This window comes from Anomaloglossus baeobatrachus, chromosome 5, assembly GCF_048569485.1.
Source record: "Anomaloglossus baeobatrachus isolate aAnoBae1 chromosome 5, aAnoBae1.hap1, whole genome shotgun sequence".
In the NCBI taxonomy this organism is placed as follows: Eukaryota; Metazoa; Chordata; class Amphibia; order Anura; family Aromobatidae; genus Anomaloglossus; species Anomaloglossus baeobatrachus.
The window spans coordinates 376,321,053-376,346,976 of NC_134357.1; the positions used below are offsets into that span (position 1 = coordinate 376,321,053).

Below are 25,924 nucleotides of genomic sequence, written 5' to 3' on the forward strand. Positions count from 1 at the left end.
CCTTCAAATGTTGATCAATGTAGATTACATTATTTCTGAAAAAAGTAAGTGATCATACATTGTTCTCCAATTTTGATCTCCAGTGTATATGAAGCTGTCACACTCCAGTTGGGATACCTATGGCCAGTCCACGCATTAAGGACTACTTTGGGACCACTGTTAATCAATGCCACCACGTTGTAGATGCCCACATCAGTGTAAAGGCCGCTTTACACGCTGCGATATCGGTATCGATATCGCTAGCGTGGGTACCCGCCCCCATCTGTTGTGCGACACGGGCAAATCGCTGCCCGTGCCGCACAACATCGCCCAGACCCATCACACTACTTACCTGCCCGGCGACGTCGCTTTCTAAGGGGGCGGTTCGTTCAGCGTCACAGCGACGTCACAGCTGCGTCACTGAACCGCCCGCTCAATAGAAGTGGAGGGGCGGAGATGAGCGTGACGTAACATCCCGCCCACCTCCTTCCTTCAGCATTGCGGGCGGGAGGCAGGTAAGGAGAGCTTCCTCGTTCCTGCGGTGTCACACGGAGCGATGTGTGTTGCTGCAGGAACGAGGAACAACTTAGTTACTGCCGCAGTAACGATATTTGAGAATGGACCCCCATGTCACCGATTAGCGATTTTGCACGTTTTTGCAACAATGCAAAATCGCTCATAGGTGTCACACGCAACGGCATCGCTAAAGCGACCGGATGTGCGTCACAAATTCCGTGACCCCAACGAGATTGCATTAGCAATGTCGTAGCGTGTAAAGCCCCCTTAACTGACATTCCGGCATGTGCAAGAAAGAGGAGAAGAGGGGTGGCATTTTCTCTGCCTCCTTGCTCTTTGGCTATGGTCCCCGGACAGATCTTCAAGGCATAAATATAAAAGCATGAGCATTTCAGAAAATAAAATACCTGGTTATGGTTTATGCTGGCCGCAGTTTGGGCAGCATGAATCACCTGACAGGTTCCCTTTAACTACTCCACCACACTACAAAAGCCATACATAATTACATATTTACTCTTTTACTGTAAAACCTGTTTGACTTTGGTGTCATAGACACTTCATGTTGACAATGAACGTGGTTGCTGTGTGAGGTCGCTGTGATATTTTGAGCTCAGATGCTGGCAGTCAGCCATGTTTAGTGTGACTGGTGACTGGAAACTTCTCCTTTGAGTCATCGTGTTGCTGCGTAAAGTCCCGTTTACTAATAATGGGACATGAAGAACAGAATATAGGAATGTAAGAATAATCTAGAAGTGTTGGAGTCAAGTATAAAGCCAGTCCCCATGTATAATCCCCTCCACAGCAGACAGCAGGACTAAGAAGAACCAAGGAGCATGATGTTGAGCTTTCAGCTAGCTAAGAAGTCTACCTCAAGCCCTTTCAGACCTTTTCTCCGACCTCTCTGGCCATTGTCAACCGACATCTTTTCAAGCCTTGAGCAAAACATGATACACACTTTAGGAGAAATAAAAGCCAGCGTGAAGCTAATGGACCAGTTTCACCAGCAGCTGCTTCGGGAAATCGCTGAGAGCAAAAGTCTCCCTGTGCTGACCTCCAGTGATACAAAGTCCATGGAGCACAAAGCTGAGACTCCACTGACCTCCCTCAATGAACAATCTAAGGAGAACAAGGCTGAGACAGCTCTAACCATCATCGATAAAAAGTCAGCTGAGCCTGGTTTTGTGGTTTCACTGGGAGTCCAAGATTTCTCTCCCCAAGAGCTGACAGTCAAACTAGTAGGCAATAAACTGTTGGTGAGTGGAGCCAAGGAATGTAAGAGTGAAGACGGGAAAGGTTCCTTTTCCTACAAGTGCCAGATCTTCAGGAAGGAGGTGGATCTTCCCCAGAATGTTAGAGCAGAAGACCTGAGCTGTTCAGTGACCAATGGAGGCCAACTGCAGATAGAGGTTTCCCGGACTCCTAGCCAGGAGAGGACTGTGCCAATACAGCATTCAGCACTGCAAGCCAAAGCTCGGATCTCTGGTAGTAGCAAAGACTCTAGAGCCTAAATACAACTTGAATATATAATATTGCTGATGTATTACATTGTCATATGATTGAAATAAATGTGTATGTATCTTAAACAATCAAAATGTTTTTGTTTTGTTTTTAACTTTGTGATTTTACAAAAACAAAAAAAATACTGTTTGAAGGGCACAGCAGGCAATATCCGTTACACTAAAGATGACGTCCATCAATTCAACTTATGTCTGCTCAGGGAGTGTGATGGAAGTATTCTCTCGAGGTATATGACAGAGGAAGGACAAGTTGAGCTTCTGTTCTGTCTTCTATTCATTAAATAGGATAAGGGTAATATCGTTTGTTGCCCACAAGAGGTCACTGTTGGCTTTCTTATGTTTAAGTGTTTTCCTCATACATCTCCACAGTATTTCTGTGGGTTGGAGCCTGTTGCTTTAAGGAAAAGATACTTCCTTGGACTGCCCCTTTTCCCTTCACTTCCTGAGTTGGAGACGCAGATGTCTTGGTGCCTCCATAGGATTCAGAGGTGCTATAGCTGGCTCCAGTTCCTTTTCTTCAATCGTTCCTCCTGACTAGTGGATCCCGGTAGGAATCATTGTACTAAACTACATATTTATGTTAGAATATGTGTACAGTTGTTATGTAGGCACTGTGAAGTAACAGTGGCTCTACTCAGATTACATAGGCCGTGATACATGCAGAGCAGGTGTAGGGCAGCATCAGCAGTGTAAATGTTGTGTTCAGTCATATGCATTGCTCTCTATGTTATGCAGATTCTGTAAATACCAGTACTACTATGTATGTCATTCTGTTATTTGTGATATGCCTGTACTGATTTGGATTTGTATGTTTTGTTATAGTTTTTACCAATTAATCATCCATTTCTTATGATCATCCACCTATCCATCATCATTTAATAAATAAAGACTTAAAGGCAACACAGTCTGTTTATTGAAACAGTGGATGAAGGTTAGCTGTATGCCGGAGTCCACACAGCTCACACGTGGACGAAGGCAGAACAGCTTCTGTTCTCATGTCCGTATGGATATTCTGTTATCTTTTCCAATATAGGAACAGACAAATGGAGGCATCAGTTATGCAAACAGAAACAGAGGGGACTCACATGCAGGACTTTTTCTTTCATTCTAAAAAAAACCCTGAAACCAAAAATACCCCTTAAATGTTTATGAGGCCCTTCTGCTTCTCATTACGTAACTGAGGCAACAGATTATTTATTGTTTGTTCCTAAAACATAGACAAATGGATTGTCCAAACAGACATGTGAACAGAGCCTAAAGGCTGCTTTACACGCAGCGACAACGCTAGCGATGTCGCTAGCGATCGCACCCGCCCCCGTCGTTTGTGCGTCATGGGCAAATTGCTGCCCATGGTGAACAATATCGCCGATACGCGTCACACCAACTTACCTTACTAGCGACGTGACTGGCGAACAACCTCTTTTTTAAGGGGGAGGTTCGTGCGGCGTCACAGCGACATCACACGGCAGCCGTCCAATAGAAGCAGAGGGGTGGAGAGCAGCTGCATGAACGTCACTCCTACCTCATTGCTGGAGGACGCAGGAACGCTGTTGTTCGTTGTTCCCGGGTGTCACACGTAGCGATGTGTGCTGCCTCAGGAACGACGAACAACCTGCGTCCAGCACCAACAACGATATTTGGGAAATGAACGACGTGTCAACGATCAACAATTTAATGAGTATTTCTGATCGTTAGTGGTTGCTCGTGTCACACGCAACGACGTCGCTAACGATGCCGGATGTGCTTCACGAATTCCGTGACCCTGACGACATATCGTTAGATACGTCGTTGCGTGTAAAGCGGCCTTAAGAATTAACACTTAATAAAATGCAAATATTTCACTTCTAGGAGTTTTCACCATTTCTGCATCTCTTTTCTACCGTTTTTAGACAGCACTAAATGCAATTTCAAGCTTATAGAGCCTAGAGATAGAGAGATAGATAGATAGATAGATAGATAGATAGATTGTGGAGATTTCTACTAACCAAGTAAATAAATAAATAGAAAAAATGACGTGGGGTCCCTCATTTTTCATTACAAGCCAAGGTAAAGCAGACAGCTGTGGGCAGGTATTATCAGGCTGGGAAGGTCCATGGTTACTGGGCCTTTCTCAGTCTAAAAATAGCAGCCCATAGTCACCCCAGAAGTGAGGCATCACAAGATACTCCAATTCTGGTGCTTCGTCCTGCTCTTCCTGATTGCCTTTGTGCAGTGGCAATCGGGGTAATGTTTTTTGGGGTCACCTGTGTAATGTCAGCTGGCATCAAGCCCTGGTGTTAGTAATGGAGAGGCATCAATCAGGTACCACCATTACTAACCCAGTAAGTGAAAAGAAATAAAACAACACACAGAAATACCTTGTTGAAATAAACACTCCCTGACACTTTCCATTGTTCACCATTTTATTTTTAAAAAATCACACACAGTCCGGACATAGTCCACCAAATCCGACAAAATGGAAACCTAAAATAAATAAATAAATAAATAAAAACAAGACACCAATTTCATCAATTTATTAAATAAAAAAATCCCCAGCAAGTCCGACGTAGTCCATGGAATCTGACGTACAAAGTCTATTGAGCCTTGTTCTAATGCTCCATAGACTTTTGCAACAACCACTGCGGCGTCATGTTGCACTCTGCGAGATACACAGCAATTGTTATTGGTGGTGATGTCAATTACTGATATCACCACTGATCAGATTCGCTGGGTCACGCAAAGTGCAGAGTGACTCCGCGGTGGTTGTTGCAAAAGTCTATGGAGCATCAGAACAAGGCTCCGTAGAGTTTGGATGTTGGATTCCATGGACTACGTCGGACTTGCTAGGAATTTTTTTTATTAATAAATTGGTGAACAAGTTAAAGTGTATTTTTTTTTTTCAGGTTTCCATTTTTGGACTGTGACAGATTCAGTGGACTACGTCACACCTGCATGGATTTTTTTTTATAGTAAAGTGGTGAATGTGCAATGTTGTCTTGTTTTTACTTTTTACTTCTCTCTGTTTGTTTTTCAGGTTTCCATTTAGACCTGCATGGAATTTTTTTTTATAAAATGCTGGACCAGGAAAAGTGTTTATTTAAAGATTTTTTTTTTCTTTTTACTTACTTTACTAGTAATGGGGGTGTCTGATAGACACCTGTTCATTACTAACACTAGGGCTTGATGTCAGCTGTGGTTTTGGACACTTCACCGCTAACATCAACCCCAAAAGCCATACCCTCGATTTCCAATGCACAAGTGACATTGGGAAAAGCTGAGGCGAAGTGCCAGAATTGGTGCATCTAATGTGATGTGCCACTTCTGGGGCAGCTGCGGCCTGATATTTTTAGGCTGGGAAAGACCAAATAACCATGGACCTTCCCAGGCAGATAATACCAGCTCATAGCTGTCTGCATTACCTTTGCTGGTTCCCAAAAAAATGGGGGGACCCCCACTTTGTTTTTTTTTTTTTATTTATTTAATCATAAAAATCTGTTCAATCAGCTGCACAGGGTGCACTATTATTATATGTCTGTCGCTCTGTCTATAGATCTGTAGGTCGCTTTGTCTATATGTCTGTCGCTCTGTCTGTCACTATATCTGTCTGTCGCTTTGTCTGTCTGTCCATCTCTAGCTATAGATATCGATTATCTATCTCTATAGATCCGATAGAAAAAGAGACTCTCTTCTCCAATTAGTAACTGTAATAATCCTTTATTGGTCCTTCAATTCAAAGAGATATACATATTGAAACCATTTAAAAAGAGAAAATATGGTTATGTGTAGGATGCAAAAAGCAGACCCAGGGCACAACATAAAAACATTGTTTGAATCAAACCATCACATTGTTTGTAAATATAAGATGGAAAGATAGAACATAAAATAACATTTAAATAATACATAATATTTGTGATGCATAGACTAAATAAACATGTATACATAAAGACAAAATAAAGTAAACAGTTTTACATCAGTATTTGTAAGCCAAAACCAGGAGGGGGTGAAAAATACAGAAGTGGTGAAGTGTTTCCATTTTACTTTTACTTTGATTTCCCCTCCTAGTAAGTAAAATACTGATTAAATACTCAATGTGTCACTGAAAAAGCAGTAATCTGTCATTCACAGACCGGAGGGAGCGGAGTGGCTGGGGAATCACAGACAGGGAGGAGAAGACCCCTATGTACAGTCCAGCCCCTGTGCACTGAAATCTAGTTAGCAGAAAACTTCAAATGGTGATTGAAGAACCACAAAGTGGATTTCTTCACCAAAGGTATCAATTTAATCATTATTACAGCCATTTTTTACAAATCCTGCTGACAGGTTTCCTGTAAGTCACTTTCCTTATTTTTTATCTTGCCTTCATTGCGCCAAATTTTTCCAAATGATACAATCAGTTCATCAAATTGCAAAACGTCAAAAATCCCAGTGCAGCCCTCATTGTTACATTTGCATCTTTTTTTTGTCTAATTTTTCATGCTTTTTGCTTGTTTTTTTATTTGCATTTCCTCTTTTTTTATTTGCCCCTTTTTGTATATGTTTTTTGATCACCACTGTCGGGAGAGGTTTAGGATCTCCTTTTTGACTGATTTATCATTTGCAACTTTTCAAAAAGTCGCAAAATTTGTTGCAAATGTCGTCCACGTCCCCCTGGAGTGATTATTATATGTACCTTAGTTATTTTGGTGCAATTTTTTTTATATGAAACTTGGACTAAATAGTTGCAAACAATGTTAAAGACAACCGGAGAGCATGTGTGCAAAAAATGGAGGACTTTTCAAAGAGTCGCAAATGATGGATCAGGCAAAAACATCTGGAAAACCTAAACCTGTCCATAGTGACAAACTGAAAAAAGAGACATTAAAAAGGAGCAAATACAAAATAATAAAAACTCGACACAAAGGCACCATAAATCATCCTCAACACAAAGCTTTTATGTAACAAAAGCTACAAGCTGAGACCTTCCTTCACAGCATAGAAAAAAAAACCCAAAAAAACGGATAGTGAATCCAAAGTGTGAACGGTGAGTGAAGTCTGTACGAGAAACCTACAACTCCCGGCATGCCCTGCAAAACGCGCGCACGCTCAGAACATTCCCAGAGGCCACTTTGAACGGCACATCTTTATTGTTCCAGCACGCGGCTCACATCGTTGCAATGGCGGAGCTGGTGCAGGCCTCGCAGTCCCGGAGCAGTGTGCAGCCTCCTCCTGCAACGGGACAGAGCGGGACGTCTGCGGCGGCTGCAGCAGCGGGAAGCAGCGCCGGGAGCAGTGACCCGGCCAGGCCTGGGCTGAGCCAGCAACAGAGAGCCAGCCAGAGGAAGGCGCAGGTCAGGGCCCTTCCCCGGGCGAAGAAGCTGGAGAAGCTCGGGGTGTTCTCAGCTTGTAAGGTGAATAATGACGGGAAGCTGCTGCGTGTACTGCGCCCATACATTGTGCAGGGCCTGTACTGTACATAGTCTGGGGGGAGGGGCCCTGCTGTCTGTGGGGACGGAGGAGGAGGGGCCCTGCTGTCTGTGGGGACGGAGGAGGAGGGGCCCTGCTGTCTGTGGGGACGGGGGAGGAGGGGCCCTGCTGTCTGTGGGGACGGAGGAGGAGGGGCCCTGCTGTCTGTGGGGACGGGGGAGGAGGGGCCCTGCTGTCTGTGGGGACGGGGGGGGGGAGGGGCCCTGCTGTTTGTGGGGACGGGGGGGGAGGGGCCCTGCTGTCTGTGGGGACGGGGGGGGAGGGGCCCTGCTGTCTGTGGGGACGGGGGGGGGAGGGGCCCTGCTGTCTGTGGGGACGGGGGGGGGAGGGGCCCTGCTGTCTGTGGGGACGGGGGGGGGAGGGGCCCTGCTGTCTGTGGGGATGGGGGGGGGAGGGGCCCTGCTGTCTGTGGGGACGGGGGGGGAGGGGCCCTGCTGTCTGTGGGGACGGGGGGGGAGGGGCCCTGCTGTCTGTGGGGACGGGGGGGGAGGGGCCCTGCTGTCTGTGGGGACGGAGGAGGAGGGGCCCTGCTGTCTGTGGATACGGGGGAGGAGGAGGAGGGGCCCTGCTGTCTGTGGATACGGGGGAGGAGGGGCCCTGCTGTCTGTGGATACGGGGGAGGAGGGGCCCTGCTGTCTGTGGATACGGGGAAGGAGGGGCCATGCTGTCTGTGGATACGGGGGAGGAGGGGCCCTGCTGTCTGTGGGGACGGGGAGGAGGGGCCCTGCTGTCTGTGGGGACGGGGGAGGAGGGGCCCTGCTGTCTGTGGGGACGGGGGAGGAGGGGCCCTGCTGTCTGTGGGGACGGGGGAGGAGGGGCCCTGCTGTCTGTGGGGACGGGGGAGGAGGGGCCCTGCTGTCTGTGGGGACGGGGGAGGAGGGGCCCTGCTGTCTGTGGGGACGGGGGAGGAGGGGCCCTGCTGTCTGTGGGGACTGGGGAGGAGGGGCCCTGCTGTCTGTGGGGACTGGGGAGGAGGGGCCCTGCTATCTGTGGGGACGGGGGAGGAGGGGCCCTGCTGTCTGTGGGGACGGGGGAGGAGGGGCCCTGCTGTCTGTGGGGACGGGGGAGGAGGGGCCCTGCTGTCTGTGGGGACGGGGGAGGAGGGGCCCTGCTGTCTGTGGGGACGGGGGAGGAGGGGCCCAGCTGCAGATTTGCATTAGGTTACTGAGATGTTACAGAAAGATGGGCGCTAATTATACATTTATTTCCCTAAAATACAGCGTGACTTTTAATTGGGTAAAGTCTGGGATTGCAGCTCATTCATTTGCACAGTATCAGACGCAGCCCATGATCTCCAGTCCATGTGCGGTGGTCTTGTCTTGTACCTTTTTCTTGCTGTAGTGCTGTGCTTCTGCACGTACATTGCAAGATTTTCCTTCAGCTTGGTGGCTGCTCCATCACAGCATCACAGGGCCTTTCCTTGACCCTAGCAGTGCGGTATTGTTCTAATTTAGATGGCCAGCTTTTGGGCATTTATAGATTACTAGAAGGTGGCCCGATTCTACGCATCGGGTATTCTAGAATTTACGTATTGTGTAGTTCATGTATGATTTTTGTTATATATATATATATATATATATATATATATATATATATATATATATATATATATATATATATAGATAGATAGATAGATGTTGTGTGTAGTTACCAAGTGTTTGTGTAGGGCGCTGTACATGTTCTGGGTGTGGCGGGGGGTGAGAGCGGTGTTGTATGTGTGTTGTGTTGTTTGTGGAGCGCTGTGTGTCTGTAGCGTTGTGTGTGTGGTGTGTTTTCGGGGGAGGTATGTTTTGTGCAATGTATGTGTGTTGCGTGGTATGTGCGTATATTTATGTATGCCGCAGTGTTTGTGTGTTGGGTGTTGGGTGTATGCAGCGTTGTCTGTGTGGGTGTCTGTGTAGGGCGGTGTTTGTGGTTCCCGGTGTGTTGTGTGTGTGTTGGGGGGAGGTGTGCACCTCCCATGCTGCGCACCCCCCCCCATGTTGCGCACCCCCCCCATCGTGCTCCATCCGCCATGCTGCGTACTCCCAAACGTGCTCCATCCGCCATGCTGCGTACTCCCAAACGTGCTCCATTTGCCATGCTGCGCAGTCCCAAATGTGCTCCATCCGCCATGCTGCGCAGTCCCAAACGTGCTCCATCCGCCATGCTGCGCAGTCCCAAACGTGCTCCATCCGCCATGCTGCGCAGTCCCAAACGTGCTCCATCCGCCATGCTGCGCAGTCCCAAACGTGCTCCATCCGCCATGCTGCGCAGTCCCAAACGTGCTCCATCCGCCATGCTGCGCAGTCCCAAACGTGCTCCATCCGCCATGCTGCGCAGTCCCAAACGTGCTCCATCCGCCATGCTGCGCAGTCCCAAACGTGCTCCATCCGCCATGCTGCGCAGTCCCAAACGTGCTCCATCCGCCATGCTGCGCAGTCCCAAACGTGCTCCATCCGCCATGCTGCGCAGTCCCAAACGTGCTCCATCCGCCATGCTGCGCAGTCCCAAACGTGCTCCATCCGCCATGCTGCGCAGTCCCAAACGTGCTCCATCCGCCATGCTGCGCAGTCCCAAACGTGCTCCATCCGCCATGCTGCGCAGTCCCAAACGTGCTCCATCCGCCATGCTGCGCAGTCCCAAACGTGCTCCATCCGCCATGCTGCGCAGTCCCAAACGTGCTCCATCCGCCATGCTGCGCAGTCCCAAACGTGCTCCATCCGCCATGCTGCGCAGTCCCAAACGTGCTCCATCCGCCATGCTGCGCAGTCCCAAACGTGCTCCATCCGCCATGCTGCGCAGTCCCAAACGTGCTCCATCCGCCATGCTGCGCAGTCCCAAACGTGCTCCATCCGCCATGCTGCGCAGTCCCAAACGTGCTCCATCCGCCATGCTGCGCAGTCCCAAACGTGCTCCATCCGCCATGCTGCGCAGTCCCAAACGTGCTCCATCCGCCATGCTGCGCAGTCCCAAACGTGCTCCATCCGCCATGCTGCGCAGTCCCAAACGTGCTCCATCCGCCATGCTGCGCAGTCCCAAACGTGCTCCATCCGCCATGCTGCGCAGTCCCAAACGTGCTCCATCCGCCATGCTGCGCAGTCCCAAACGTGCTCCATCCGCCATGCTGCGCAGTCCCAAACGTGCTCCATCCGCCATGCTGCGCAGTCCCAAACGTGCTCCATCCGCCATGCTGCGCAGTCCCAAACGTGCTCCATCCGCCATGCTGCGCAGTCCCAAACGTGCTCCATCCGCCATGCTGCGCAGTCCCAAACGTGCTCCATCCGCCATGCTGCGCAGTCCCAAACGTGCTCCATCCGCCATGCTGCGCAGTCCCAAACGTGCTCCATCCGCCATGCTGCGCAGTCCCAAACGTGCTCCATCCGCCATGCTGCGCAGTCCCAAACGTGCTCCATCCGCCATGCTGCGCAGTCCCAAACGTGCTCCATCCGCCATGCTGCGCAGTCCCAAACGTGCTCCATCCGCCATGCTGCGCAGTCCCAAACGTGCTCCATCCGCCATGCTGCGCAGTCCCAAACGTGCTCCATCCGCCATGCTGCGCAGTCCCAAACGTGCTCCATCCGCCATGCTGCGCAGTCCCAAACGTGCTCCATCCGCCATGCTGCGCAGTCCCAAACGTGCTCCATCCGCCATGCTGCGCAGTCCCAAACGTGCTCCATCCGCCATGCTGCGCAGTCCCAAACGTGCTCCATCCGCCATGCTGCGCAGTCCCAAACGTGCTCCATCCGCCATGCTGCGCAGTCCCAAACGTGCTCCATCCGCCATGCTGCACCAGCATCAGGCTCTCTGCCCCAGCATCAGGCTCTCTGCCCCCAGCATCAGGCTCTCTGCCCCCAGCATCAGGCTCTCTGCCCCCAGCATCAGGCTCTCTGCCCCCAGCATCAGGCTCTCTGCCCCCAGCATCAGGCTCCCCCTCCCAGCCTCCTCCAGCACGCCGTGCTCCTCTGCCAACACTCACAGATCCGATCGCATACTCACACACTCACCCACCCGATCGCATACACTCTCACCAACCCGATCGCATACACTCTCACCCACCCGATCGCATACACTCTCACCCACCCGATCGCATACACTCTCACCCACACACACATTGATGATATTGCACATACGCGCTCACTCACAACATCCGGAGATACCACATGCTTCTGGCCATGTGATCCTCCGGCAGGTCCTGGAAGCTCACTGCAGCACAGTATCGCGGCCGAGAAGCAAGCGATATCTCCGGATGCTGTGAGTGTGTGGATGCGATCTGATGTGTGTGTGTGTGTGTGTGTGTATGTGTGTGTCTGTTATGTGTGTGTGTGGATGTTCCGCCGCTGCAGGACCTTGATGCGCTGGTAACTATGCTACCATGGTTACCAGCGCATCCCGTTCCCCACTCGCACGGGAGCCCACACCAGCATACGGCGGCAAACCCCAGCAATGCGAGGGTTTGTGTCGGCTGGGTTGGCGGCGTATGCTGGTGTGAGCTCCCGGGGGTACAGTACTCACCTGGGAGTCGTGTCTCCGTGTCAGTTCGGGGGATGCGTGCGGGGGCGGGGCCAGAGCGAGCGTGCATTGCGTGAGGGGGGCGGGGCGTGGCCGAGTTGCCAATACGTGCAGGGTGCCGGGGCGAGAGGCCAATCCGTGTGGGGGGCGGAGCCTGTGCGAGCGGCCGGCCAATCCGTGTGGGGGGGTGAGCCAGGGCGAGCGACCAATCCGTGCGGGGGGGCGGGGCCATGGCGAGGCCAGCGGCCAATCCGCTTTGTGTCACCGTAAGGACACAATTTTGGAGCAAGACAGACAGACAGAATAAGGCAATTATATATATATATAGACTAGAAGGTGGCCCGATTCTACGCATCGGGTATTCTAGAATTTACGTGTTGTGTAGTTCATGTATGATTTTTGTTATAGATACAGAGATATATATATATAATCTCTGTATCTATAACAAAAATCATACATGAACTACACAACACGTAAATTCTAGAATACCCGATGCGTAGAATCGGGCCACCTTCTAGTCTATATATATATATAATTGCCTTAGTCTGTCTGTCTGTCTGTCTGTCTGTCTGTCTGTCTGTCTGTCTGTCTGTCTGTCTGTCTGTCTGTCTGTCTGTCTGTCTGTCTGTCTGTCTGTCTGTCTGTCTGTCTGTCTGTCTGTCTGTCTGTCTGTCTTGCTCCAAAATTGTGTCCTTACGGTGACACAAAGCTGATTGGCCGCTGGGCTCGCCATGTCCCCGCCCCCCCCACACGGATTGGCCTCTTGCCCCGGCTCTCTGCAGGCCCCGCCCCCCTCACGCAATGCACGCTCGCTCTGGCCCAACTGACACGGAGCTCCGACTCCCAGGTGAGTACACACACACACATCAGATCACACTCACTCTCTCACACACACCTCACACATCACATCCACACACTCACAACATCCTGGGATATCGCTTGCTTCTACACCGGCTCCGTCACGATCCCAGCAGCGCCAGACATAACCTTGCGATGCTGGGATCTTGACTGAGGCCGTGAACGCTGGTAACCATTATACACATCGGGTAACTAAGGTCCCTTGGTTACCCGATGTGTATCATAGTTACCAGTGTACACCGGCTCACACTCACTCTCACACACACCTCACACATACATCACATCGCATCCACACACTCACAGCATCCGGCGATAGCGCTTGCTTCTCGGCCTCGATACTGTGCTGTTGTGACCTTCCAGGACCTGCCGGAGGATCACATGGCCAGAAGCATGTGGTATCTCCGGATGTTGTGAGTATGAGCGCGTATGTGCAATATCGGCAATGTGTGTGTGTGTGTGTGAATGTATGCGATCGGATCTGTGAGTGTCGGCAGAGGAGCATGGCGTGCTGGAGGAGGCTGGGATGAGAGAGGTTGATGCTGGGGAAGGCTGGGATGAGAGGGGCTGATGCTGGGATGAGAGGGGCTGATGCTGGGATGAGAGGGGCTGATGCTGGGGACAGAGGGGCTGATGCTGGGGACAGAGGGGCTGATGCTGGGGACAGAGGGGCTGATGCTGGCGCACGTTTGGGGGTGCGCAGCATGGCGGATGGAGCACGTTTGGGGGTGCGCAGCATGGCGGATGGAGCACGTTTGGGGGTGCGCAGCATGGCGGATGGAGCACGATGGGAAGTGCACACCTCCCCCCAACACACACACGCGCACTGCACAACACACCACACACACACACTGGGAACCACAAACTGCCCTACACAGACACACACACACAGACAACGCTGCACACACAAATATACGCACACACCGCGCAACACACACACAACGCTACAGACACACAGCGCTCCACAAACAACGCAACACACAAACACCGCTCTCACCCCCCATCACACCCAGACAACACCCAGAACATGTACAGCGCCCTACACAAACACTTGGTAACTACACACAACAACATCTATATATATATATATATATATATATATATATAACAAAAATCATACATGAACTACACAATACGTAAATTCTAGAATACCCGATGCGTAGAATCGGGCCACCTTCTAGTATATATATAATTAATATATATATTAGATGTTGTGTGTAGTTACCAAGTGTTTGTGTAGGGGCTGTACATGTTCTGGGTGTTGTCTGGGTGTGGCGGGGGGTGAGAGCGGTGTTGTATGTGTGTTGCGTTGTTTGTGGAGCGCTGTGTGTGTGTGTGTTGCGCGGTTTGTGTGGGTGTGGTGTGTTTTAGGGGGAGGTATGTTTTGTGCAATGTGTGTGTTGTGCGGTATGTGCGTATATTTATGTATGCCGCGGTGTTTGGGTGTTGTGTGTGTGCAGCGTTGTCTGTGTGTGTGGGTGTCTGTGTATGGCGGTGTTTGTGGTTCCGTGTGTGTGTGTTGGGGGGAGGTGTGCACCTCCCATCGTGCTCCATTCCCCATCGTGCTCCATCCCCCCATGCTGCGCACTCCCCATCGTGCTACATCCCCCATGCTGCGCACTCCCCATCGTGCTACATCCCCCATGCTGCGCACTCCCCATCGTGCTCCATCCCCCCATGCTGCGCACTCCCCATCGTGCTACATCCCCCATGCTGCGCACTCCCCATCGTGCTACATCCCCCATGCTGCGCACTCCCCATCGTGCTACATCCCCCATGCTGCGCACTCCCCATCGTGCTACATCCCCCATGCTGCGCACTCCCCATCGTGCTACATCCCCCATGCTGCGCACTCCCCATCGTGCTACATCCCCCATGCTGCGCACTCCCCATCGTGCTACATCCCCCATGCTGCGCACTCCCCATCGTGCTACATCCCCCATGCTGCGCACTCCCCATCGTGCTACATCCCCCATGCTGCGCACTCCCCATCGTGCTACATCCCCCATGCTGCGCACTCCCCATCGTGCTACATCCCCCATGCTGCGCACTCCCCATCGTGCTACATCCCCCATGCTGCGCACTCCCCATCGTGCTACATCCCCCATGCTGCGCACTCCCCATCGTGCTACATCCCCCATGCTGCGCACTCCCCATCGTGCTACATCCCCCATGCTGCGCACTCCCCATCGTGCTACATCCCCCATGCTGCGCACTCCCCATCGTGCTACATCCCCCATGCTGCGCACTCCCCATCGTGCTACATCCCCCATGCTGCGCACTCCCCATCGTGCTACATCCCCCATGCTGCGCACTCCCCATCGTGCTACATCCCCCATGCTGCGCACTCCCCATCGTGCTACATCCCCCATGCTGCGCACTCCCCATCGTGCTACATCCCCCATGCTGCGCACTCCCCATCGTGCTACATCCCCCATGCTGCGCACTCCCCATCGTGCTACATCCCCCATGCTGCGCACTCCCCATCGTGCTACATCCCCCATGCTGCGCACTCCCCATCGTGCTACATCCCCCATGCTGCGCACTCCCCATCGTGCTACATCCCCCATGCTGCGCACTCCCCATCGTGCTACATCCCCCATGCTGCGCACTCCCCATCGTGCTACATCCCCCATGCTGCGCACTCCCCATCGTGCTACATCCCCCATGCTGCGCACTCCCCATCGTGCTACATCCCCCATGCTGCGCACTCCCCATCGTGCTACATCCCCCATGCTGCGCACTCCCCATCGTGCTACATCCCCCATGCTGCGCACTCCCCATCGTGCTACATCCCCCATGCTGCGCACTCCCCATCGTGCTACATCCCCCATGCTGCGCACTCCCCATCGTGCTACATCCCCCATGCTGCGCACTCCCCATCGTGCTACATCCCCCATGCTGCGCACTCCCCATCGTGCTACATCCCCCATGCTGCGCACTCCCCATCGTGCTACATCCCCCATGCTGCGCACTCCCCATCGTGCTACATCCCCCATGCTGCGCACTCCCCATCGTGCTACATCCCCCATGCTGCGCACTCCCCATCGTGCTACATCCCCCATGCTGCGCACTCCCCATCGTGCTACATCCCCCATGCTGCGCACTCCCCATCGTGCTACATCCCCCATGCTGCGCACTCCCCATCGTGCTACATCCCCCATGCTGCGCACTCCCCATCGTGCTACATCCCCCATGCTGCGCACTCCCCATCGTGCTACATCCCCCATGCTGCGCACTCCCCATCGTGCTACATCCCCCATGCTGCGCACTCCCCATCGTGCTACATCCCCCATGCTGCGCACTCCCCATCGTGCTACATCCCCCATGCTGCGCACTCCCCATCGTGCTACATCCCCCATGCTGCGCACTCCCCATCGTGCTCCATCCCCCATGCTGCGCACCCCCCATCGTGCTCCATCCCCCATGCTGCGCACCCCCCATCGTGCTCCATCCCCCATGCTGCGCACCCGCCATCGTGCTCCATCCCCCATGCTGCGCACCCGCCATCGTGCTCCATCCCCCATGCTGCGCACCCGCCATCGTGCTCCATCCCCCATGCTGCGCACCCGCCATCGTGCTCCATCCCCCATGCTGCGCACCCGCCATCGTGCTCCATCCCCCATGCTGCGCACCCGCCATCGTGCTCCATCCCCCATGCTGCGCACCCGCCATCGTGCTCCATCCCCCATGCTGCGCACCCGCCATCGTGCTCCATCCCCCATGCTGCGCACCCGCCATCGTGCTCCATCCCCCATGCTGCGCACCCGCCATCGTGCTCCATCCCCCATGCTGCGCACCCGCCATCGTGCTCCATCCCCCATGCTGCGCACCCGCCATCGTGCTCCATCCCCCATGCTGCGCACCCGCCATCGTGCTCCATCCCCCATGCTGCGCACCCGCCATCGTGCTCCATCCCCCATGCTGCGCACCCGCCATCGTGCTCCATCCCCCATGCTGCGCACCCGCCATCGTGCTCCATCCCCCATGCTGCGCACCCGCCATCGTGCTCCATCCCCCATGCTGCGCACCCGCCATCGTGCTCCATCCCCCATGCTGCGCACCCGCCATCGTGCTCCATCCCCCATGCTGCGCACCCGCCATCGTGCTCCATCCCCCATGCTGCGCACCCGCCATCGTGCTCCATCCCCCATGCTGCGCACCCGCCATCGTGCTCCATCCCCCATGCTGCGCACCCGCCATCGTGCTCCATCCCCCATGCTGCGCACCCGCCATCGTGCTCCATCCCCCATGCTGCGCACCCGCCATCGTGCTCCATCCCCCATGCTGCGCACCCGCCATCGTGCTCCATCCCCCATGCTGCGCACCCGCCATCGTGCTCCATCCCCCATGCTGCGCACCCGCCATCGTGCTCCATCCCCCATGCTGCGCACCCGCCATCGTGCTCCATCCCCCATGCTGCGCACCCGCCATCGTGCTCCATCCCCCATGCTGCGCACCCCGCCATCGTGCTCCATCCCCCATGCTGCGCACCCGCCATCGTGCTCCATCCCCCATGCTGCGCACCCGCCATCGTGCTCCATCCCCCATGCTGCGCACCCGCCATCGTGCTCCATCCCCCATGCTGCGCACCCCGCCATCGTGCTCCATCCCCCATGCTGCGCACCCGCCATCGTGCTCCATCCCCCATGCTGCGCACCCGCCATCGTGCTCCATCCCCCATGCTGCGCACCCGCCATCGTGCTCCATCCCCCATGCTGCGCACCCGCCATCGTGCTCCATCCCCCATGCTGCGCACCCGCCATCGTGCTCCATCCCCCATGCTGCGCACCCGCCATCGTGCTCCATCCCCCATGCTGCGCACCCGCCATCGTGCTCCATCCCCCATGCTGCGCACCCGCCATCGTGCTCCATCCCCCATGCTGCGCACCCGCCATCGTGCTCCATCCCCCATGCTGCGCACCCGCCATCGTGCTCCATCCCCCATGCTGCGCACCCGCCATCGTGCTCCATCCCCCATGCTGCGCACCCGCCATCGTGCTCCATCCCCCATGCTGCGCACCCGCCATCGTGCTCCATCCCCCATGCTGCGCACCCGCCATCGTGCTCCATCCCCCATGCTGCGCACCCGCCATCGTGCTCCATCCCCCATGCTGCGCACCCGCCATCGTGCTCCATCCCCCATGCTGCGCACCCGCCATCGTGCTCCATCCCCCATGCTGCGCACCCGCCATCGTGCTCCATCCCCCATGCTGCGCACCCGCCATCGTGCTCCATCCCCCATGCTGCGCACCCGCCATCGTGCTCCATCCCCCATGCTGCGCACCCGCCATCGTGCTCCATCCCCCATGCTGCGCACCCGCCATCGTGCTCCATCCCCCATGCTGCGCACCCGCCATCGTGCTCCATCCCCCATGCTGCGCACCCGCCATCGTGCTCCATCCCCCATGCTGCGCACCCGCCATCGTGCTCCATCCCCCATGCTGCGCACCCGCCATCGTGCTCCATCCCCCATGCTGCGCACCCGCCATCGTGCTCCATCCCCCATGCTGCGCACCCGCCATCGTGCTCCATCCCCCATGCTGCGCACCCGCCATCGTGCTCCATCCCCCATGCTGCGCACCCGCCATCGTGCTCCATCCCCCATGCTGCGCACCTCGCCATCGTGCTCCATCCCCCATGCTGCGCACCTCGCCATCGTGCTCCATCCCCCATGCTGCGCACCTCGCCATCGTGCTCCATCCCCCATGCTGCGCACCTCGCCATCGTGCTCCATCCCCCATGCTGCGCACCTCGCCATCGTGCTCCATCCCCCATGCTATAATAGTTCTCCTATTATACTCAGAGAGGAGTATAATAGGAGGACTATAATAGGAGGAGTAGTCCTGGGGGGATAGGAGTATAATGCCGGCTCCCTGCACATGTGTACCGGGAGCCTGTGTACACTGGTAACTATGATACACATCGGGTAACTAAGGGACCTTAGTTACCCGATGTATATAATGGTTACCAGCGTTCACGGCCTCCGTCAAGATCCCAGCATCGCAAGGTTATGTCTGGCGCTGCTGGGATCGTGACGGAGCCGGTGTAGAAGCAAGCGATATCCCAGGATGTTGTGAGTGTGTGGATGTGATGTGTGAGGTGTGTGTGAGAGTGAGTGTGATCTGATGTGTGTGTGTGTGTGTGTACTCACCTGGGAGTCGGAGCTCCGTGTCAGTTGGGCCAGAGCGAGCGTGCATTGCGTGAGGGGGGCGGGGCCTGCAGAGAGCCGGGGCGAGAGGCCAATCCGTGTGGGGGGGGCGGGGACATGGCGAGCCCAGCGGCCAATCAGCTTTGTGTCACCGTAAGGACACAATGGTAAGGACACAATTTTGGAGCATGACAGACAGACAGAATAAGGCAATTATATATATAGATGTGGTGACAGATTAGACTGAGCCGCAGGGAATAATGGAGGTGCAGCTCACTCTGGCCTTTAGGAGCATTGTCTCTGATTATGGGAGCTCATGACTAGAGCTGGGTGAACCGCAGAAATTTGGGTTCGAAGGATCCAGCGGTATTAAAAAAAATAAATAAATAAAAATCTTGACCGGATTTGAACCCAAACCTCTGTTGGAAGCTGAACCCCATATAAGTCTATGGGAACTTGAACATTGTGCTTTAAAATGGTGTTAGAAAAGGCTAAGGAGACCGTTATAATTACTGAGTTTTTTGCGTCGACGTAAAATAACTATGGATCAGCTGATTAACCCTCATACATATTCATTGCTTCCCCTGCCCACCAAAAGTCCCAGCATCTGTGATTTGGTTTGTCAGACCGCACCCCCACCCTGTGTGACCGTGTCTGTGATTGGTTGGAATCACACACGCTGCCTGTACATTAGTGTTAAAATAAATTGGCAAAGGATCCTCCCATATTGTGCTACCCAGCACAGATAAGGCATATATCTACAGGTTGCTGCCCCCAGCAATGCTCGTCATCCTGGCTGTGTGTTAAAGTAAGAGGGAGCCTATGCGGCTTTTGTTCTTCAATTAAATGAATAAATTAAAAATCAATAAATAAAAAATGGCTTGCAGGTCCCTTCCCCCTCAGTTTTGATACCCAGCCATGATAAAGGCAACAGATAGGGGCTGGTGTTCTCAGTCTCGGGAGGCCCATGGTTATTGGCTCCCCCCAACCTAAAAATAGCAGCCTAGAATTGTTGTCCATTACATGCGATAATCCTGGCACTTTACCCGGCTCATCCCAATTGCCCTGGTGTGATGACAATCGGGGTAATATAAGGGGTTAATAATGACAGCTCACAGCTGCCACTAAGCCCTAGATTAGTAATAAGGAGTCTAGGAGACACCCCTCCTCTCATTACTAATAATGTAAGTAAAAATAAGTAAACACAAACAGCAAAAATATTTTTTACTTGAAATAAAATACAAACACCCCCCCCCACCTTCTTTGTCCAATTTATTAACCACCAAACACCCAGTTCTGACATAATCCAGAAGAGGTCCTATGACGATCCCGGCTCTGCTTCATCGTGAAGTCAGTGCGCGGGCACAAAACATGACTACCTGCTGCAGCTGTGAGCGTTGGCGTCACTCAGTTTATCACCAGTCACAGCTGAAGGTTCCCATGGTACCCCACCTGTGACTGCAGGTAAACTGACCTTAGGTTACCTCACCTCAGGTGAACTCATTCAGTTCAATGAGACTTGCATCTCCTGGCAGAAAACCGCGTGTTTTTTTTCTTTTTGCCAAAAGATGCAGATATGGTGCTGAAATATATACACCAAATTCCTGCACCATTTCTGCATCTCTTGGCAAAAAAAAAGCAGTTTCTGCCAGGAGATGAAGTTTGATTGAACTCAGCTCACTTGAGATGAGGTCAGTAAGTTCAATAAGGTCACGAGAGGTTAGTTTACTTGCGGTCATAAGTGGGTACCATGGGAACCTCCAGCTGTGACCGGCAATAAACTGAGTGATGTCAGGGCTGCAGCTGAGTCTGTCTCTGTCTGTAGGCACAGTGTGCGGCCATGTTCTGTGCCCGTGCACTGTATGTAGCAGAACCGGGATCGTCATGGGACGTCGTGTGAATTATGTCAGACCTGGGTGATTGGGTTTAATAAATTGGAGAAATGGCGTGTGGTGTTTTTAATATTTTATTTCATTTATTTATTAGTAATGGCGGGGGGGGTGTGTCTGTGTGTGTCTCATAGATGCCTACCATTACTAATCTTGGGCTTAGTGGCAGCTGTGAGCTGTCATTAACTGCTTTTAAATACCCCGTTTGTCTCTGCAGTAGGGCAATCTGGATGAGCTGGGTAAAGTGCTGGGATTGTTGCATCTAATGGATACAGCAATTCTGGGCTGCTGCAGGCTGCTATTTTTTGGCTGGGGGACCATAACCATGCCTGACAATTCCAGCCCCCAGCTGTTGGCTTTAGCTTGGCTGGGTATCAAAATTGGTGGGGACGGCACTCCATTTTTTAAAAAATGTATGTATTTATTATTTTAAATTTTTTAAAAACCTCATGCGGTTTTTCTTATTTTGATAAACAGCCAAGATAAGTGCACGGCTGGGGGCTGCAGCCTGTAGCCATTTGTTTTATCTGCATTGGTTATCACAATATTGGGGGACCCTACGCCAGTTTATTTCTACACTATAGCTAGGCAGATAACGTGTGTGAGTCCAGCCAATCACAGACGCTGTCACACAAGGTGGGGGCACGGCCTGACTGCAACCAATCGCAGACACCTGCACTGCTGGTGGTCGGGATAAGCAGGGTTAATGAGCGGACCTGACAGTAGTGTTACAGCTGCGTGGGAGAGTATAGTATAACGCTCCTGCTTTATTCCATATTCTTTCTTTTTCTTTCTTTTTTTAATTATCTGGCCAAATCCGAGCAGTTACACGAAGTTTCCTGAGAACTCCGTGATCAGGGTTCGTGCATGGACACTAGGGATCAGATACGGCCCCAAACTTTACAGTTCGGGTTTGCCAATCATTACTCAGGACGTGTATTTTACTGAAATCAATTTTTGCTTTTGAGAAGAGTCAAGAACATCAGAAAACAGCGCCAAGAGTCGCTCATTCAGGGCAAATCCTGAGCTCCAGTTAACGTCTCACCAAATAGAAGTAATAGAAATAAATTGTTGGGAACACTTTGCCTTCCGCAGCGCTGCTGGACTGTTATTACCCCTCTGCTCCTCATGGATATTTATTTCTTTATTTTCTCTTTATCTCAGGCAAATGATGTTTGTAAATGCAATGGTTGGAAGAACCCTAATCCCCAAACTGCACCTCGTATGGACCTTCAGCAGCCTGCAGCCAGCCTGAGCGAGCCCTGCCGCAGCTGTGGTCACGCACTCGGTATGATATGATCTTGATGAAAAACACATTTGGTCCGGTTATGAGTCAATGGAATCTGTTCCGCAGTGATCCATCATATATTTCCCATCCGTGCTGCCAAAGTCAAATAGCAAAGGATATTGTGTTATTGAAATGCAGAATGGTAATGCACGTTATCTGTTTATGCATATATTTCCAGGAGGAATAACAGAGGAAGGACAGAATGCAATCTTCTATACATGCTATCAATGTTTGTTTTTTTTTTTTTTCTCCTATTCTTTTAAGGTACTTTACAGATGGAGGAACAGGTCATCTGTGTTGTCCCATTAACATTTGTGGCACAAGTTCCATCCTTAGCAGTTGATGTATTTTGTTTCGCCGTGAGCAATGGAATTGGTTTAACAATGAAGATTTTTCTGTCTTCTGTAGCTGATCACGTGTCACATCTAGAAAATGTATCTGAAGATGAAATCAATCGTCTGCTGGGAATGGTGGTGGATGTGGAGAACCTCTTCATGTCCGTCCATAAAGAAGAGGACACTGACACCAAACAAGTGTACTTCTACCTGTTCAAGGTGACATTTAGCATTCTAGCTCTTAATGTGTTACACACTAGAAAAATAAACTGAGTAGAAATCCTGCTTTAATGTATGGCGTATTTTTGTGTGTGATGTGTTGGGGTCTCATCGCTATGACCCTCGGCTGTCGCGGGAGAAACTCCCAGTTATAGTCATTATAGCAGCATCCATGTGGAGACTGATTGGGTGTGCCCTGCCTTTCATCGAAGGGTATGTGTATATAATGTCTTTTTTTTAGTGGCTAACCTGCTTAAAGAAGCAATATCAGTCTTTTGAGCTGCTCTTAACGACTTTAGCCATGAAGAGGTTAAAAGAAGTGATGTGTCCGTTCTTCATGTGCTCACCATTTTATACATGCAGGTTTAAAGATAAAATACTGGCAACAAAGCTGCCTCAAAAACGTGTCCAGAAGACTCTTCGGGACAAAAGACATAATGTGCACGTTACCCTAAAGGCCCCGTCACACAGAGATAAATCTTTGGCAGATCTGTGGTTGCAGTGAAATCATGGACATATTGTTCCATTTGTACACAGCCACAAACCTGGCACTGATTGTCCACAATCTCACTGCAACCACAGATCTGCTGCAGATTTATCTCTGTGTGTGACGGGGCCTTATCTCTTAAATGAAATCGGTCAACAGGTTTTTGCTAGATAAGCCGAGGATGGGCATGCTGTAAGGCTATGTGCGCACGTTGCGTATTTCTTTATCGTTCCTTTGGGAGACCCAGACCTTGGGTATTTAGCTTCTTCCTCCGGAGGACACACAAAGTACTACACCTAAAAAGTGTAGCTCCTCCCTCTGAGCTTATACACCACCTGGTGAGCCAGTCACAGCCAGTTTATCGCTTTGTGTTCAGGAGGCATACATCCACACATGCATTCTCATATGATTTTTTTTTTTTTTGGAAAGAGATTGAAGAAGTGCGGGTCCACCTCTGGACTCCCAGCATATCCCTTCTCACCCCACTGTGTCGGTGGTGTTGTAAGGTTGATTTCCAAGGCTGGAGCCTTACATGCCGTGCTCCTTCACCATCCCTCCTGGGCTCTGGATTGAAGTGGGAGCCAGCGCGGTCTCCATGCCTGGCAGGAGACCGGTCTCCGTCCACAGCCCCTTGAGGACTCTGCTGGACCGGAGCACTCATCCCCAGGGACCTGGCCCTGCGTCTCAGCAGCTAAGTACCTGAGACGTTCATATGTTGGGGGTCCATGTCCTTTATTGTATGGGGAGAGTGTGTTTGCTGTATTTGTTTTGGCATTTCCGGCGGGTCCTCTGGCTTTCGCCCGAGAACCGCGCCGATGGTGCCTGCGCGTCGGCCTCGCTGCTCAAATTTAGGCCCCGGCTTCGCCGGAGGCCTAGTTTCTGTTACCTGCCCTCGCATGTCACTCATGCAGAGGGACAGGCACGGCTCCTCCCGGCGGCCGTCCTGCACAGGGGAGGGACACTCCCCACTGCTTGTGCGTGACTCCTCCCCTGCAGGTCTCTATGGCCCTCCAGATCCCGCTTTACTACAGGGATCCCGCCCCCTCTCTTCGCTCCGGCGGCCATTTTCTTGGACAGGGTTCACTCTGCGCTGGGCCATCCTGCACTCTGCATCCCTGCTGAGGTGCTGTGCACTGGGGGTCCGGGCTTCGGGATCTGGAGGGCACACAACACCGCTTCCAGCGGTCTTCTAAGCCACAGCCGGTCTCTGGTTGTGGACCTCTGAATATACTCCCTGGGGTTCATAAGCTGTTTCCCCACTCCAGCAGCATGCCTCACACGAGGAGGAAGGCTCCAAAGCTTTTATACTGCATGCGCTGCATGTAAGCTCCTGCTGCCTGAACCGAGCACCTATCCACATTGTGATGTCTGCTCTAACTTGGCGGTGCCACAGCCTGGAGTCTCACCCCCAGTGGTCTCTCAGGCTGCTCCTGCACCTGTGGCTGAACCCCCGGCCTGGGTAGAATCCTTCTCTAGGTCTATCTCCCAGTCATTTGCTGAGTCCATAGGACTTCTGTCCAGGACTTTGATGAATATGCATCAGCCCCCTTCACAGGGTGCCTCTAATGCTCTTGCTAAGGGTCCTTTAGGATCCCTATCCTCTGACCTCCGTCCACTGGAGCTCACAGAGGATTCATAATCAGGACACAGACCCCGTCCTCCTAAGAAGCGCCGCAGGGTTTCCTCTCCCTCCTCATCCCGTGGCTCTGATTCAAGAGCAGACTCGCAGGATGAGGAGGATGCCTTTACAGGGGGTTCGGAGGCTAACTCCATGTGCCCCATTGATCTTTCTGAGGGTGACTCGGAACTTAGTGACTTGATCGCTTCCATTAATTCTGTACTGGATCTCAATCCGCCAGTATCAGAGGAGCAACCCTCTCTGGCAGAAAAGCACCAGTTTACCTCGCCTAAGAGAGTAAAGAGTGTGTTCTTTAACCACTCCAGTTTTCAGACCGCTGTGACCAAACCCAGGGCCTGTGCTGACAAACGCTTCCCAAAGCGTGGTTCTGATGACCGTTTTCCCTTTCCACCTGAGGTGGTCAAGGAGTGGGCTCACTCCCCAAAGGTAGACCCTCCGGTGTCTAGGCTCTCAGCCCGGACCGTTGTGTCGGTGGCTGATGGCACTTCCCTTAGGGATGCCACTGACCGTCAGATTGACCTTCTGGCCAAATCCGTGTATGAAGTGGCGGGGGCCGCGTTTTCCCCAATTTTTGCAGCAGTGTGGGCCCTCAAAGCCATCTCTGCTTCTCTAGAGGAGATGCATTCTCTCACCAGAGAATCTATGCCCGAGATGGTTGCCTTAACTTCTCAAGCTTCAGCTTTTTCTTCTTATGCCATGTCTGCCATTCTAGAGGCTTCTCACCGCACTGCGGTGGCTTCGGCTAATTTCCTTGTTATCCGCAGGATCTTGTGGCTTCGAGAGTGGAAGGCAGATGCTTCTTCAAAGAAGTACCTTGCTGGGCTCCCTTTTGCTGATTCCCGGCTGTTCGGTGAACAGCTGGATGAAATTATTAAAGAAGCTACTGGCGGGAAGAGTACTTCCATGCCACAAACCAAGACCAGGAAACCTGCCCAGGGTAGGATTCAGTCGAGGTTTCGCTCCTTTCGTTGCTCCAACTGGTCGTCCTCTAAGCCCTCCGCCTCGTCTGCTAACTCAGCTAAGGACCAGAAATCCAACTGGCGCTCAAAGGCGCGTCCACAGAAGACCGCAAGAGGTCCTGCCACTAAGGCAGCCTCCTCGTAACTCTCTGCCCGC

General features: G+C 52.6%; 2 protein-coding genes across 2 annotated transcripts in view; both read left to right on the forward strand.

Annotated features, from left to right (window-relative positions):
* Positions 1-1,198: 1,198 nt before the first annotated feature.
* On the forward strand, positions 1,199-2,087 carry HSPB9 (heat shock protein family B (small) member 9). The gene has a single exon (XM_075347625.1). The coding sequence runs from the start codon at positions 1,329-1,331 to the stop codon at positions 2,001-2,003; it is 675 nt and encodes a 224-aa protein (XP_075203740.1). The 5' UTR covers positions 1,199-1,328; the 3' UTR covers positions 2,004-2,087.
* A 5,027-nt stretch (positions 2,088-7,114) lies between these two features.
* The window catches only part of KAT2A (lysine acetyltransferase 2A), a 138,333-nt gene continuing 119,523 nt past the window's right edge, over positions 7,115-25,924 (forward strand). The window contains exons 1-3 of the mRNA XM_075350016.1: positions 7,115-7,378; positions 22,005-22,128; positions 22,537-22,682. Of these exons, the coding sequence (XP_075206131.1) occupies positions 7,145-7,378; positions 22,005-22,128; positions 22,537-22,682 (504 nt within the window). The 5' untranslated portion in view covers positions 7,115-7,144. The remainder of the gene's footprint in view (positions 7,379-22,004; positions 22,129-22,536; positions 22,683-25,924) is intronic.

Bases quoted from the DNA above. Each gene is read 5' to 3' on its own strand.
- HSPB9 (XM_075347625.1), top strand. From the start codon at position 1,329: ATGATGTTGAGCTTTCAGCTAGCTAAGAAGTCTACCTCAAGCCCTTTC.